This window comes from Tetrao urogallus (genome assembly GCF_951394365.1).
Source record: "Tetrao urogallus genome assembly, chromosome: 1".
Lineage (NCBI taxonomy): Eukaryota > Metazoa > Chordata > Aves > Galliformes > Phasianidae > Tetrao > Tetrao urogallus.
In genome coordinates this window covers 186,189,408-186,206,199 of record NC_136813.1, presented here as the reverse complement: position 1 = coordinate 186,206,199, position 16,792 = coordinate 186,189,408, and the positions used below count along the sequence as shown (strand labels likewise).

General features: G+C 39.1%; 1 protein-coding gene across 1 annotated transcript in view; it reads left to right on the top strand.

Annotated features, from left to right (window-relative positions):
- ELAPOR2 (endosome-lysosome associated apoptosis and autophagy regulator family member 2) overlaps positions 1-16,421 on the top strand; it is a gene marked incomplete at both ends in the record, with an annotated part of 89,300 nt that extends 72,879 nt beyond the window's left edge. The window contains 11 exons of the mRNA XM_079548839.1: positions 499-601; positions 1,679-1,816; positions 2,593-2,856; positions 3,735-3,908; positions 4,924-5,113; positions 8,676-8,772; positions 9,967-10,068; positions 11,755-11,881; positions 12,564-12,742; positions 13,207-13,372; positions 16,362-16,421. Coding sequence (XP_079404965.1) covers positions 499-601; positions 1,679-1,816; positions 2,593-2,856; positions 3,735-3,908; positions 4,924-5,113; positions 8,676-8,772; positions 9,967-10,068; positions 11,755-11,881; positions 12,564-12,742; positions 13,207-13,372; positions 16,362-16,421 — 1,600 coding nt within the window. The remainder of the gene's footprint in view (positions 1-498; positions 602-1,678; positions 1,817-2,592; positions 2,857-3,734; positions 3,909-4,923; positions 5,114-8,675; positions 8,773-9,966; positions 10,069-11,754; positions 11,882-12,563; positions 12,743-13,206; positions 13,373-16,361) is intronic.
- Between the last annotated feature and the right edge of the window lie 371 nt (positions 16,422-16,792).

Below are 16,792 nucleotides of genomic sequence, written 5' to 3'. Positions count from 1 at the left end.
TGCAGGTGTTTCTGAGTATTGTTCCAGTGTAATCATGTGAAATTCTCCAAAGTGGTCCCTGCTGCTGAGTGCTAGGAGTGTCAAGGGTATTTTAAAGTGTTTAATAGATAGCACGAGAGCACCCTGGTTGTTCAATGAAACTCCTGATTGCATCTTCCACCAGTAGATGCAGTTGAATCAGTGCAAAAAATCACTTAAAGCTACTCCTGTGTAACACATTTAAGTAATAACATTCTCTACCAATACATTCAAATTTGGGTATTGATGATAGTGAGGGAACTGTACCATAAAGAAATCACACACTTGAAAGTAGTCCTGCTGTGCTCAATAATGCCGAGCAGAGCTGCAGTGCAGGCCTATCCTCCATAGTTCTGTAAGGGCAGGTTTTATGTGATAGTATTTTGGTAGTTCCCCTGCTGTATAGGAAGCAATTGTAAGGATTGACTGCTGTGTGTCTGGAGAGCACCTTGTAAATGTTTTATTCTTCCTCTCAAATAGACCTCCGACATCAGTGACAGGAGCATCTGGGTCAGAACTAGGACGGATCACTTTTGTTTTTGAGACCATCTGTTCAGCAGATTGCGTGCTGTATTTCATGGCGGTAAGTGAGACCCCTCTCTCCATGACTGATAACTGAGCCTGGTATTTCACATGTCACATTAATACCTCTGCATAGGTGTGATTAGTTGCACTTGGTTTATTATGACTAAGATTAAGCATGATATTAGTTTTATGTCTGGGGTGCCCTTGGAGAAAGGATTTAATTAATAGCCCAGGAAAATCCCTCCGCTACTAGAATTGTGAGCTGTTGTTGATTGTTTGTTTTAGTAAGAGACTATTTGTCACCAAAAAGCCAGATTTCCCTTCTTAGACCAACTGATAAATGTCTCAGTAGCTCTTGGATGGTCATGTTTTCCTCTATCAGTTCCAAAGCATTGTGTGTGGGAAGAGATGATAAAAAAAGGGAAATCAGGAAATTTAGTCTTGGTCCAGTCAGTGACTTGGGGAATCTGCAGGGCAGCAGACATTTGTCAGTGGAAACCAAGTGTCATGGTTTTTTACTTTTCTTGTCCATCAGCTGAGGAAGGTACCCAATTCTTTGACCACTCCCTTCAATTGCAGCATGAAGCTGGTGCTTTTTTTTGTATTTAGTGGTAATTTATAAGAATCTGTTTTATCTTGGACTGGATCATAGGCTACTGATGGAGCATAAGAAACACAGAGATAGGCTGAACAGGTTTTTCTTGTGTAAATTTTGATACTGTTTCACTAGAGACATCAACAAGCTGGATATACTGAGATGGTAGAAACTACAATATTTCTTTGAATTTTAATTTTTTTCTCTCTGTGCTCTGGGACCCACGTGTTTTATACATAAACAGAATTTGAAACCTCAGCCATTGTGCTGAATCTTCCTTGTTCATAATTGGCCATAGGACTTTAAACTTAACTGCTGTGTGAATAACAGCATCTTTTAGAATAGATGCCTTTTCTCAACTGGAATATTGCCAGTGATGGAAAGCAGGATAAATATGTTTGCTTCCTTTTATTAAATGTTAAACGCAATTGTAAAATCCTTTATATATATTAATGACTATATTATAAAATGCTAATATTTAGTATAGTATGACTCCACTTTTGTGGTTTTTTTTTTAATAAATTATTATGACTTTTATAGGATATTAATCGAAAAAATACTAATGTAGTGGAGTCATGGGAAAGAAGTAAAGAGAAGCAATCCTACACTCATGTAATCTCCAAAAACGCTTCCTTCACCTTTACTTGGGCCTTTCAGAGAATAAATGAGGGCCAAGATGTAAGTATTGTTTTACAGCACAGCTTCCTTTGGACACTCACTGTCTGTGCTCTTATGTTCTGTTAAAGCTCACAGGCTTCTTGTAAGGGTGAGTGGCTGTTACCATATAGGTTGTTGTGGTTTAAGTGGACAGATGGCTCAGCACCACACAGTCATTTGCTCACTCCCCTCCTGCCCTTCCCAGTGAGATGGGGAGAGAATCAGGAATAAAAAGAAGTAGAACTCCTGGACTGAGATATAACTATTGATCCAGATAGAGAAAAGAAATAGGATAATAGTTACGATTATTGTGTGTGTGTGTGTGTTTGTGTGAATGTATATGAGTGATGCACAGGTAGTTGCTCGCTGCCCCCTGATTGATGCCCAGCCAGCCCCCTGAGCAGTGGAAGAGAGATGTGAACTCCTATCCGCTTCAGAATGCCTTCTTCATGGTGGCATATGGTATGGAATATCCAGTTGAAGTCAGCTGTCTTAATTTTGTTCCCTCCCAGCTCCTTGGGCCTTTTGCTGAGAATGGCCTTGGCTCTGTACAACAACTACTTAGCAGCAACTATAAACATCAGTGTGTTAGCAACATTATTTTTCTCCTAGAGCCAAAACATAGCAGAACACCAGACACTCTGAAGAAAAAACTGCATCCCAGCTGAAACTAAGACACAGGGTAACTCAGGAAGGAGTTGTGGGTAAACCACCCATGCTGGAAGTGCATGCATAAGTCAGTGTCCATGTGCAATGGTGTGGTGGCACCAGGGTGGTTTCTTTGGGTCTCGTTCTAGAGCAGGCAGTTCATCAATGATGTGGCAAAGATCTACTCCATCACAGTGACTAACGCAGTGGATGGAGTCGCCTCCTCTTGCCGGGCCTGCGCGCTGGGCTCTGAGCAGTCTGGCTCATCCTGTGTGCCCTGCCCAGTGGGACACTACATTGAGAAGGAGACCAGCCAGTGCAAGGAGTGTCCAGCCAACACCTTCCTGTCCATCCACCAGGTCTACGGCAGAGAGGCCTGCATCCCATGCGGGCCTGGCAGCAAGAGCACCAAGGTATGGAAGCTGTGATTATCTCAGTGAAGGGCAGACTGGGTAGGTTGGAACATAAGCATTCAGAGGGCCAGCTTGGTTGCTTTTACTGCAGGTATGTGTCTTGTTAGCATGGGAGTATTATTGTAACCAATGAACTCATTCTTCCCTTACATCCTTAGTCTAATTTTTGTTTCTACATGTATGATAAAATGATAGCATCGACCACATTGGCTCAAAAAATGATCCATTTCAAGAAGCTACATTGGGATAGTGTATGAATAAAGTAAACATTTAAGTTACTTGAACCTCAAACTGTCCCAAACTCTTGCTATTTTAAACTCAGGGACTTCACCAGCTGGATGATGTTACCTTCCCTTTAGAACTTGCCTGTAAGCCTAGATAAATGTTTACCATGTGAGTATTGTTCAACAAGGAATTGCACGGGTATTTGAACAGATCCATTTTGTTCATATTCTTCCTGTTTTCGGTTGGGTTCATATTTTGTTACTGTTTCTTAAGTTCTGCTTCTTGGGTTGGCAAGAAGCAAGTGTAAAAAAGGCTGTGGTTCTGGTGAATCTACAGGGTTTTAAGCTTGGACATTGAGATCATAAATATGCCCACTACAAAACAAAGCAACTCTACATTTTCTTGGATAGCAGAAAGGCAAGGTTTAGGAACATCAAAGCCCTACTGAGATTTGGTTGCAAGGAACTGAAGCAAGGATGGGAATTTTCTCAGGGGAAAAATGAATCACAGAAACAGGACAAATTCCCTTTTGTCCTTAGCAAGGAAAGTAGTCCTGTCTGCTCCTCCTTGCTTTAACGCACAGTTGCCAGCTATGTGGTTTGCTCCTGGTCCTCCATAATTTCTCATTTATGAATTCCTCTTCATCTCTGAAGGACCACTCTGCCTGCTTCAGTGACTGCTTGGTGTCATACATCAAGGATAACCAGACCCTGAGTTACGATTTTAGCAACCTCAGCCAGGTGGGCTCCTTGATGAGTGGGCCGAGCTTCACTTCCCGTGGGACCAAGTTCTTCCACTTCTTTAACATCAGCCTGTGTGGAAATGAGGTGAGCTCAGTGGGTGTTGAGGGTTGAGTTAACCAATGTGCAATCCATGTTAATTCTTGGTGGGATTGCACTGAGGCAGTGTGCATCATCACTGTGCAGATGCTTTCCTCTGTACCTTGCCCCCAGTCAGATTTGGAGTGTTGCAGAGCGTATTGTCATATACAGCAGTTGACATTTTGGAGCAGTACCAGATGATTATCCCTTGAATGCCAGTGCATATAGTTTACATCAGTGTTTATCCCTGTAAAGTTAGGAAATCTCCATATACCAAAAGGTTTGCATGAGATGAGATAAACCAGTAATCATATTTCTTTAAAGAATTTTGCATAATTTTGGGCTTAAATGTGTACATACCTATCTGGATTACAGCTGATGACAGATCCATAAAGATACTGCCCTGTAGATCTGGTCTTCATTTCTCAAGCAGTTTTTCCTGGTACTACAGTACTGTCAGACCCAGAGGACCAGGTGTCTGTGTCAGGCATTTTGGAGGGGCAAGCATGCCAAATTCCTTGACTAGGCTTTCGCTGCTGCTGTTCTGAGATTCTTACATTGGTCTCAGTGTGTGACATTAATGCAGTCTTGAAGGCTGTGTATCTGCTTATGGATTTAATGTAGTCGTGCTTTGAGAATATTTTATCTGGTTTAAATTCCAAATAAAGAGGTATTCTACAGTGCATTATTTACAGGCAATATGGTTTTTTTTGTACAAGCCGTTTTATTATGCTCTGCAAGTAAGCACTGTGTTGTCAAGATAAACAGAGAAAAGTGCTTCGTAGCACAAGTTTCTGATAAGACACATACTGGAGGTGACATCTTGTTTCTGAGTCTAAACGAGGCTTTAATCGCAGCCTTCAGGATGACACAGTTTATTGCTGCAATTTGTTTCTCTCGTGATGGAAACATCGAGTTATTTCTAAGACGAATGAAGCTCATACAGTATGCAGTGCCTCCCAAACTTTTCCACATCCTATCAACAACCAACAGCTTCCCCATTTTTCCTGATTGTCTGCAGGGTAAAAAGATGGCTATTTGCACTGACAATATCACAGATGTTACCCTGAAGGACATGGTTGCAGAATCAGAAGATTTTTCCAACTTTGTTGGAGCTTTTGTCTGTCAGTCCACCATCATCCCATCAGACAGCAAGGGCTTCCGAACAGCCCTGGCTCTTCAGTCCAATAGCCTTGCTGACAGGTTCTTAGGTATGTGGTTTGTGTTTCGCATATTGCTGCAAATGAATTATCCTAGCGCTGGTCAGCTCTTGTCTGTATTAGTATTTCTTTCTTGTGTTTGGTCTTGTGGGTCCCATGGTGCATAAAATTTCAGCATAAAAATCTGGAGAATGTAATTAAAAGGATTTCTTTTGCTATCATGTTTCCTGCCCATCTTGTGTACAGCAAGACCAGTCACTGTAGCAGTCCCATTAGTCCAAGTATTCCTGCCCATGCCAAGTCCCCACTCAGGCAATTTCAGGTATTACTGGGGCATAATTAGGTGAGGGCAGCATGAGGCAGTGTACACCATTATGTCTTTCATTGCTCTGGCTCACAAGTTCACAGAGTCTAAGGCCGGAGCAGACAATGAAGTCATCTAGTCTGCTCACCTGTCCATTACAGGCACAGAATGCTTGTACTTGCTCCCTGGCAGTAAGCCCAGAAACCTGTTTTTGACAGAAGCACATCTTTGCAAGAGCATTCCAAACCTGAACTTCTAAGACTAACGGAAATGAAAGCTTTTTAGTAGTTGTTATTATTATACATTTCACTGGACAAACACCATCTCCATATTTTGTATTAAAGCAGCTTTTTTTTCCTGTTCGAATTTGCCTGGCTTCAATTTTCAGCACTTACTACTTTCTCCTGTCTGGGGAATTTTTTTTGTACACCGGGATCATCACACCTCCTCACACAATCACACCTTGCCCATCTGCTCTTCTGATAAACTAAGCAGACCAAATTCTTCAAAGTCTCTTGCTAACCGGTATTTCTCTCAAGCATCCAAATACCTTTTGAGGCTCTTTCTGTGGCCTCTTGTTATTATCTTTTCTTAAAATTTGGGCATCAGACTAGGATACTACTACAGCATGTCATTCACTATAAAGACAGTGAGAATCACTTTCATGTTTTTATTTACGTGCAACAATTGTATCTTTGAGCCCTTCCGAACTCATGGGATTTCATGATATCCTCTTGGTTCTGTTGTCCAGACCAAGTTCTTTTTCAGAGTTACAATTTTCAAGAGACAATCTCTTTTTTAGGACTGGCCTTCATCTCCTGCAGCGCAGTGCTGCACTAACATATGTTATGTTTCAGTGGGACCAGCTTACCAAGTGAATGAAGTCACCCTGTTTTTTATTTCTATTCCTCTTGATCTTTGTCTCATCTGCACTTTACCAGTAGTGATTACGTTATTACTTGCAGATCACTGATGAAAACCTTGCATTTTGGGACATTTTGGGTCAATGCCTAGAGAAACCTGGGGCCATACCCCTTTTGATGACAATTTGCCATGGACAGATAATTTTGTAATTGATTAACTAAATAAATTTTAATTCAGAGTATACACTTAATTGATAGTACACTGCCAACTCTTTAATTAAAATCTCATATTAATTAGTGCAATACCTGATAAATGTACATAATTTTTTTTAGCAACCAAATTCATCAGCACCCAAGGAATGAAATAAGATTTATTGAACAGAAGCTGTTCTGCACTAATTTATGTTGTCTGCTTTTTTAAATGTATCTGTGCATTAACTGAAGTCGTCTTCCACTTCCCATTCCTTTTGATCTGCCACATCGTGTTAGCCACATTTTTATCTGTGGTTCAGTTTTGTCCATTCTGAATTTCTACACTGTATTCCCTCTCCATCAGTCTTCAGACATTTCACTATCGTTAAATGTTCTATTAAAGACAAATATTTCTAAGTGGGAAATCCTGTTGGCCTGATTTACTCTTAGATACAGGTTTACTAATTTATGTGTGAATCCCAGGTAGTTGCCAAAATCCTCTCTTCCTAGTGAAAAAATAAGGTGTACAAGCATTATCTTGGAAAGGACGCAGGTAATCGTGATTTTCTCTTTGTACAGAGTAAACATATCAAGATCTTCTGCATTTTCTGTACTTTTAAAACTTTTACAATTTTAAAATGCTTAAAGTTTGCCTTTGACATCCATAAGGCATATTTTATTTCTAGTATTTTTTAACAGTTCTCAGACTTACAATTTTTCTGGTGCTGCCAAACATGAGCTTTTCCCTGAAGTCATTAGCATCCATTATCACTTTTTTTGTAACTGAAACTTTTGATTTAAATAGATTGCTATCTGATTCTCTATTCCCTCTCTGTGAAAATTTTGCCAATTTTTTTTTTTTTTAAAGGCTCCTTTCCTGCTACTTTATTCCAAAGTGGACTCTTAATCAAAACAGTTGTCATTCAAGAGAGAGACGTTGTGGCTTTTTAGCTATCTAGTTAATATCTTCTGAGAAATGCCATCTTTTTTCCTCACACTTGATTTTGCTTCCAGTGTTATTATTTTTAGAAATGGCACTTTGGGATGCCAGCTTTGCAGTACAGCGTATGGGATAGGAATATTCTCTCATTGCCTCTTGAATATATTAAAGTCCCTAGGAGCTACATCTTCCTGTCTATTGAGTAACGAATGTTTGGTTAAGATCCAAATTTAAGATGCCCTGTGTTAGACATGGTATCTTTGATTAGAGGAAATATTATTAAAGGGACTCCAGCCTGTGTTCTCAGACTCCTCCACAACAATGATGTCTCTCTGCATGTGTTCCCCATGGCTGCTGCAACAAGGTTCTTTGCTTTTTCTTTGTGCTGATGTGATGCTCTGTAGCGATCCCTCACCTGCATGACTAGGTAGTGTTACTGAGCACATTGGTGCATGTACTTACATGATCACAGGCTTGGACAGACTAAAGAATGCAGCCAGAGTGTCTGAACTGTTGAAAGAACAAGGGGAAAACTGTTGTCTTCAGTCTTCCCATCAGTTGCTGGTTGCTACCACTTTACTTTTTACAGTTCTAGCAGTTTTTCACCGCACTGGAAGGATGCCACCTGCCCCATTTGTACAGCTCCCACTTCTGAAATGTTGTGGTGCAGGATCAGTGTTTTCCATCTTCTCTGGTTCATGGGATAAAAAGGATCTCAGAATTTGCATTACTTGAGTTTTCCTCTTTCTTAGGTCTTCTCCAAAGTCCATGCAGACCTGTGTAACCTTTGTTATTCCATGCTCCCACCTGTTTGTTCCAAAATGTGCCATCAAGACTTTCCTACGAATCCATAATCCTTCTGAATCTTTTCATTGAAGTTTTCTTCCTGCAATAGTACAGATTGCTCTAGATGTTTTGATTATGTTGTGTTACAGTTATACACAAAAACATCACATGCAAGACGTATGGTTTTAGCAGTTGATAATATCAGATGATTTCCAGAAGTCCTTTGCCAAACTGAGTTATTTTATTATTCTGTGATATCTCCTGATAGATGTAAATTCAGACAGAAAGAGTATAATTAATGTACACTGTTTTTATTAATATTTTCGGTATGACAAAATCAGACAGCATGAGGAACATACAAATCTGCAATCTCAATTAGAATAAAGGAAAATGAATAATATACAACTATGTCATTAAATGCTATATTAAGTGAGAACCATACCTTGCAGACAGAAAATATTGCACACGAACCCCTCAGAAAATCCATCCCTATCTTATTCCTTTCATTTTTATTTTCCTAAATTTTAGGAGCTACTGTTGAAACAACGCTGGAAAATATCAGTGTCAAGACAGACATGTTCCCTCCCTCTCCAAGCAAAGTACCTGATGTGCATTTCTTTTACAAGTAGGTAAAGAGTCCTGCTAACCGGTACTTCAACTTTCTTTTGTTTAAAGGAAACTAAAGCTCTAAGGGAAGATCTTTAATGCACTTTTAATCTTTATTGCTGTAGTCAACAATTGGCAGAGATGTGTTGATGTGTTGAAGAATATTTTATGAAATCAGCCTACACTGTTTGCTTAAGTCTAAATTACACTTGATGGATAGATGGTGATACCAGAACTTTGATTAATCCAAGTGCCACTTCCACTGTCATGTTACTTTCCCATAATTTCTTGTATGTGACTTAGGTGTGTTCACTTTTCATTGTATATTTTCTTTCACAATCATTTGTATTTTTTGATGTTACAAAAATGAATATATTAATGATAAAAAAAATTGTTCTAACTTGTTCAGTTGTTAGCATACTTTTCTTATTACTCACTCTCCTCCATAACAAGAATTTGGGTAATAGTAAGCTCAAAAATCACCTCTATTAAGATGTCTATGTGCTGGTAGACAACATGTGAACTGAGTTTCTGTGTTTGCTTTTTGGAGCTGTGGGGCTATGCAGGTTATCCTAAGGCACATACCTACATTTGCTGTACCAATTGGCTCTCAATGTTGACTTCAGTGATAGATCTTAATTTGCTATGCCACTTTAGGTTTCAACACTTCATGAATACTCAAATACATTTTCTTGACAGATATTGCAGACCAAACCCTACAGTAATGACCCTACTTTGAGAATATTATAAACTTCACTAACAGCGCTAGTTTTTTTGGAATAACATCCTCCTTACCTTCTGCTGTTTCAGAACAGTGTAATATAGAGTTCCTGGACAAGGAAAAAGCTATTGTGAACTCTGTCAGAGTAACACAGCAAGCACAACAGTGCCTGTAATTCTGTTTTTTTAATCTTTCTTATTTGGTGGGCAGGTTTATTTCTTTGCTCAGGAGAAATCAAGCTAGCTAGACAAACAGAGCAGTTCCCCAAGTGTCATCTCAGAGTACTTTGAGATTTGAATGGTGTGATGAAGCCTAAGAAGCTTCTATTCCTCCTTCTTGTTCTTCCAGCTGACAATGGCAAAAGTGCCATAGCAAACAGTATTACATTATTATTGCAGGTTGATGAATGATGTAGACCTATAAAACAGCAGCATGTATTTACTGTAGTGGAAACATTACTGACCACACATTTTTCTTCCTGTTTCTTATTAGATCTTCAACAGCAACAACCTCTTGTGAAGATGGTCGTGCAACTGTTGTGACAGTGAGATGCAACCCCAACAAGCCAGATCAGGGAGAGCTTTCGGTGCCCAGGTATTTAAGTGTTTGTGTTCCATTAGTGCCTGAAAATTCATTAGGAAGTTTATACTTAAAAGTAATGAAAAGTGCTGTTCTCCTTCATTTAACCTTCTGGGAAGTCTCACTCATTTCTCCTCCAGATCTGTCAAAGCCCGTCATATATAATATGATACACTATCTTTATATGATATTTTTATTATACACTATATTTACAGTAATGTCTGTCTGGACATTACTATTGTATTGATCATACATACCCTCACTCATCCTCCTTCCTAAAAGCTAACCTTTTGAGATGTGTGGGATCCTCTTTGTGATGGGTTATTCATGCCCACCTGAACAAAGCCAAAGAGGCAGCTGCTTCACATGTGACAGCAGAGTGACTGATGTTTGGAGATGTTTATCCAGTTTCTTAAGGCCTTGACAATCTGCAAATTATGCTGGGCAACATGTTACCATCTATCAAATGCTGTGTGAATCTCCTTCAGGTGTGAATCCTTGCTTTCTAGCATTTTCTGTTTAACACAGTGTGAGCTGTGATAACTCACCAGTAGTGAGAAGAGTAAACAATTCTGCTTTTAACAGCGTGGGCGTAGACACATCTATGTGAAACATCACACAACTGACGCTGACATGACGTACCTTCTTTCATTTCCTGTTGACATGTCCCTTCCTTGCCCCACTTTGATTAACTCAGCAGTCAGACAGCTATTTTCAAATAACTAGTGAGGTAGCTGATAAATGTCAAGTAGTATTGCATGTACCTCTTTGATCTCCCAGACACAGCGTTTAGTATCACATGAAGTTGCAGTACAAGGTGAAAGATATAAAAGAGGAGAAAGATCTGTCAATGATCATGTTTGGCAAAAAGTATTACATTATCCAGAGACGATAGTTGTCAGTTATTCAAATTAAGGTAAGCCAGAATTGGCTTTTAGTTATTTAGATCAGAATAACAGATTTTTAGTCCTTTAGATCAAAATAACAGATTCCCGGATGGTACAAGGAACACATTTACATCAATTTTTCTGCATGGGTTTATATCAGTTAAACAACCCAACTTCTTGCATGGCCTATGTGTCACTACTGCTGTTATTACTGCTGCAGTTGTCAGGAGGATAAACTGCACGAGTGCCCTAGCATTGCCAATACAACTTTGTTCTTCCAGTTGAATGCGTAATAAACTCATTAGTCTCTCTTAGGCAAAGAAAAACTGTTATCTCTTCATTAACTGGTGAACATCTTCCTAGTAATTAACCATGACAGGACAAGTCCATTCCATATGGACGACATCACCCAGGCATCATTTTAACAAGAGCAGGAACCAACTTGTAGCATTCATAGGAAACAGTCACCCAGTGCAGGAGAAAGTGAGAGGCGTGCACCAGTCTAGCTCATATTGGTGAAATGTTAGAGTAGTTCTGCTGCCCCAGGACTTCTTCTCTTCATTGTAGGTGCGTAGGTAGCACACACTGCTAGGAACTGTTTTTTTAGACCTTTGACAGTGCAACATCTGTTTTTGTTTGAGAGAGCATTTTGTAAACTGGGAAAAATTCTTCCCCCAGATTTATCCATGTACTGACTTGATGGATATTTATCTACTTGTATTGGTTGTACTTACCATTACCAACAGAATATAGAGTGAAGATGCAAACTCCAGAGTGTTTAATAAATAATAATGATGCTTTGCTCTCCCCCTAGCTCATGCCCTGCTGGCACCTGCGATGGATGCACTTTCTACTTTGTGTGGGAAAGTGCAGAAGCTTGCCCTCTGTGCACAGAGCAAGACTACCATGAGATTGAGGGAGCCTGCAAAAAAGGATTTCAGGTACAGCACCCCCAGCTCTGAGTCGTGTGTGCATTTGGGTAAAACGTGAAAGCTATTGAAATTCTTTGTGCAAGTGGACATGTTAAGTGCATGTATAGTTGGGGATTTCCGGCTGTGTTGAGACTCAGGAATATTTGTGCCCATAGCAGCTCTCCTCAAGCCTGTGTCTGTATGGGTAAGACCTAAACTCTAGATACATTCCTACATGCAAGCAAGCTGTTTGCAGAATGGAATGCCTAATGGACATCAGTCCTTATGTAGCCATAATCATTGTGGCAGACTAGACAGATTTCAGTTTAGAAATTCATCTTTTCTTGTTTGCAGTGTTTTTGTTAATGCCTCTTCTAATAAAATATTAGGAAATCCTTTTACTTGTTCAGAACTGTCCTGTTGACAAACATTTCCAAAGCAGGCACAGCCAATTTACAATCCCTGTCCAAACCAAAGCATATCAAATAAAGAAGAGGAAACCCTTTTGCCATGTTTGAATCTACAACTACAATCAAGGCGACGACTGAGTTGACAATATGACTGAAAACCAAGCACTTGCTTTGGTTTTCTTTTATTGAAAAGATGTCTAACCCATTTACTAAAAAACAGCTTGTTTATTTCAACTTTAAATAGTTCTCTGTTTTCCTACGAACAGCTCATTTTCTGGTGTTCTATGATTTCTATTTGAAAGGAAACCTTATATGTATGGAATGAGCCAAAGCATTGCATTAGGGGGGTTCTCTTGCCAGAGAAAAGGACCAGCACTTGTGAAATGGTGGATTTTTGGCTAAAGGTTGGAGCTGGTGTTGGTGCTTTCACTGCTGTGCTGCTGATAGCTTTGACCTGCTATTTTTGGAAGAAGAACCAGAAGTAAGTGCTGCAAGTTGTGTTGCATTTAAAAGTAAACTTGATGTATTAAACAAAAAGACTTGTCATGGATCTGACCTTATGACAATGTTGATGAAAAATACCATGCTCAATCAGTCTGTTGATCGACCAGGCTGAGTTTTCTGCTGGCAATGGTTTTCAAAAAAGCTAGAATGAAAAATACAGAAAATCCCCAATAATTTTTTATGGGATGATTTCCTGATAGGAGGTGTCTTTTTAACCCCTAAGAGTTTGAGGTTGACTAAGTCCTGAAGCAACATGGTTTTCTCAAGGTATGAAGACCAAAAGGGTATTTCTTGAGTCTAACTCATACCTTTCAGCAGGACTTCAGATAATCTAAATTATAAAATATTTGAATAGGAGACATTTGTAAAAAAAAAACAAAACCAAAACAACAACAACAAAAACCCAACTAAAAGAATACCTGTATGGCTTCCTGTCTTCAGGCTGGAGTATAAATATTCCAAATTAGTGATGACAGCGAACTCAAAAGAGTGTGAGCTGCCAGCTGCTGACAGTTGTGCTATAATGGAGGGCGAAGATAATGAAGAAGAAATAGTATATTCAAATAAGCAGTCACTGCTGGGGAAGCTGAAGTCCTTGGCAACAAAGGTAAGTGGTAATTAGTACTATTAATACCAAAAATAATTATTACCATTATTTATCACTGGATGCGATGAGGCTATGATGCCAGTTTGCACCGTGCTTTGTGTAGCCTCTGGCACACACATCACCCAGTTTGCTCTCGACCTGCTGAAACCCACAATGTGAGTAATGATAAGTGTTTCAGGGAATTAAAGAAATGCTTTCTCTTCTGCAGGGAGCTTTCTGAAGCATTCTTTATTGTATGGGCTGTGCCTAAAAAGAGGCATGGGAAACCTCTCTGCCTGGATTCCTACCAGATACCTCCACTGAAGCAAACGCAGCTATTATAGATACAGGAAATTAATATCAGGAACAGCCATCAGTCAGCTGCTTGCGCCTCACCTGGGCTGATTTCATGGCTAACTTGAGAGCCATAATTTTCAGGATTATAGTATTCAGATGAAGAGAAGCATCAGCTAAAGCCCATCACCAGTACAGCAACCTCCTCCATTTTGTTGGAGAGCAATAGCACTAAGCATTTTTTTGCAGCATGTGATGCAGTGTTGTTGTATGTTTGAATTCCTAGCACAAAGGTCTTTTATGTCCTTTGATTATTTCTATAGGGACAACAGAAAGCTGTCATGGTAGATCCCACAAGCATTTTGATCTTTTTCCAAATGCTTTTCAGTCAGTGGGAAAGTTGGTGTTGTCTTTAAGGGAGTCCAGCTGGGGCATCTGTTATTACAGGAAAAAGGTGAATGACATTTTCCCTTTCACACAGTTCTGCTGAATTTAGGGTTGTTTCAAAATAAGGTTTCTTCAACAATAATAATACACAGAATCTTTTGAAAAGTGGCTTTTTTTGTTTCTTGTCTAAATGGTATTTCAGAAAGTTGAATTTTGAGATTTTTTTCTCATGTTCTTTGTTTTCCTTTCTGTTATTGAATGCAATGCAATGTAACTGTGTGTCCTTTCTTTTCTCTTATTTTTCCTTTCTCTTGGTTGTCTTATATTTTTATTAGAGCGCTTTCCTCTTTCCACATAACTGTTCCCCAGATCTCCCTCCTAGGACACGGTACACAGCTAATGTGCAGAACTTCCTCTTGCCCTGCCTTGACTATTTGTCTTGTAAAGTCAGTCTCTTTCCTTGTGGAAAGGTGAAAAAATGTAATCCTAAGGATTTTGAAAATGTAAATAAAGTGAAAGCACATCAAATTTTATGCAGCTTTCACAACAATGGATATAGATTCAATTTTGAATCCTACAGGAATAACTTTCCAGTAGAACTTTGTAGGACATAGGATGGTATATTTTTGGACGTGAAATGGCTTGGCTGGATGTGGCTGGGCGCGATGACCAGTGCTGCCGAGGGTTATGTTTTGCTGTACGCTTGATAACTGTAAAAGCTTTGCTGACTCAATTTGCAGCACCAACCACTGGTTTCTGCCTGATTAGAAGCATAGAGATGAGAGTGTGAGAGAAATGTTGGGTTTTTTTCCTTTCTTTTTTTTTTTCTTTTTTTTCTTAAAAGTAAGCATTAGTGCTATAGTATTAGACCACTCAAATGGAAAGAAACTCCAAAAGAGTTTTTTAAAGTTTCTGTATCCATTGTAGCAGGCTCCCTGAGTATTCTCTCCTTTTTAAACAATCCTGTCAGATATTTCTAAGCTGATTCCCTTTTTTTCCTGCTAGATAATCATAGCTGGCAAAGTCAGCTTACAGTACCTCATTAGCTTACTGAAATCTGTGTCCTGTATCCCTGCAGATAACTGGAATTTAATATATATTTCTCCAAAACAAATGTTATAGGCATTATTTTTCATTTATGGAAAGGATGAGGAAATTATCTCCTGATATATTTGCATGTAAAATAAAGAAAAATAATAGAGAAAAGCAGAGGAGAAAAAGAGAAGAAATTTAAATGGAAAAACAAAGAAATAACTATCCTAACTATATGTTCAAGCTACTGGCAATGGCATTTCTATGAGACAAAATATCTAATGAAGCTATTAATGGCTCTGAGAATCCAAGCAATTTAGGGCTAGGACTGTAATATAGTAAGAAATAACTATTATTTTTAATGAGAATATGGAAGTTAAAGAATCATGAAACTGCCTGAGGATGGAGGCTGTTCTAGTTTCATCTGTTGTCTGTAGCATAACAATTCCGAGTCCTTCAGAAGAAGAAATATATTCTCTGCTGTAGGCAAGTGCAGGACAATTTTCTCCTGCTCTTCCTCACACGTGCACCAGACTGTCCTGATCTCTGACGGAGACTCCTTTAAGGACCAGAACATGAGTTAATGTAGTTCCCATTGTGTTTGTGTACATCAACTAATAGAAAAGATAGGTACATGATGCAAGAGCCAGCACTTCCCAGTGAGTAGCTTTGGGATTTTCAGTAGCTCCAGTGTGGATTGTCAGGTTGTCCTGACTTTGCACCCTAATACCTGCTGACAGATAGGCTGGGCTGTCACCCAGCAGGAAAAAGATCAAATCTAATCAAATCAATCTACTGCCCCTGATTTTTGGATGGCAGAGAGTTTGCAGGCTTTTTGTCTTTTCCAGAAGAGGATTAGGAATGGTGATCCAGGAGCAGGGCAGTAGCGTTCACATTCACAGGCTTTACTCTCAACATTTTCTTTGAAGTAACACACAAATTACTAAATAATCATAAACATAGATATGGTTATCTTACAATTCCTTAGCTCTGGCTAACTATGCTATGAATACAAAATGCAAACCTTCCCTGCACCCTCTAAAGAAAGTACCGTGGAAAATTTTCTCTTCCTGACAAATTTTTGGCTTTTCTCTTCTTCACATAATTTTGATTATTTTGCTTTTTTACAGAATTAGTGGTGTTATTAAACAGTAGTCAAACTGTGCTCTTCATTACTGTGGTAGAAACAAAGTCTTTATCAAAGGCTGCTCTGAAGTTGTTAAGAGAAGTGACTGCAGCAACTGGTGCAGTGAATTTGAGATTCCCAGCTGATGCGAACCTGTCTTTTCCATTGCAGGAAAAAGAAGATCACTTTGAATCTGTTCAGCTGAAATCCTCAAGATCCCAGAATATATGAAGAATTAATGCTGCCTTCAAAGAAAGAAACCTGATTTCTATTTTTACAGGACCATATTTTAAACATATTCTGGCACACATTGCAGTAGTGATCTCGGTGAGAAATGCTCAGCCATTTAGGAAGAAAGAAGACAGGAAGCAAACCATAAAATTGGATTGCCTTATCACGTGATTGAGTACCTTGCCAAAAAAACCCAAACAGATGCTTGGATTCCATACTGGGAATGAAATTTAACTCAGGAAGAGATATACATACTGCAAATAACATAATTTTTTTTTGCATTCACCTGGGCATTGCTCAGGCATGCCATGTGATTTATAGGTACCTTTCATTTCCTATCTCTCCTTCTGCACATATTCGTAGGAAATGAT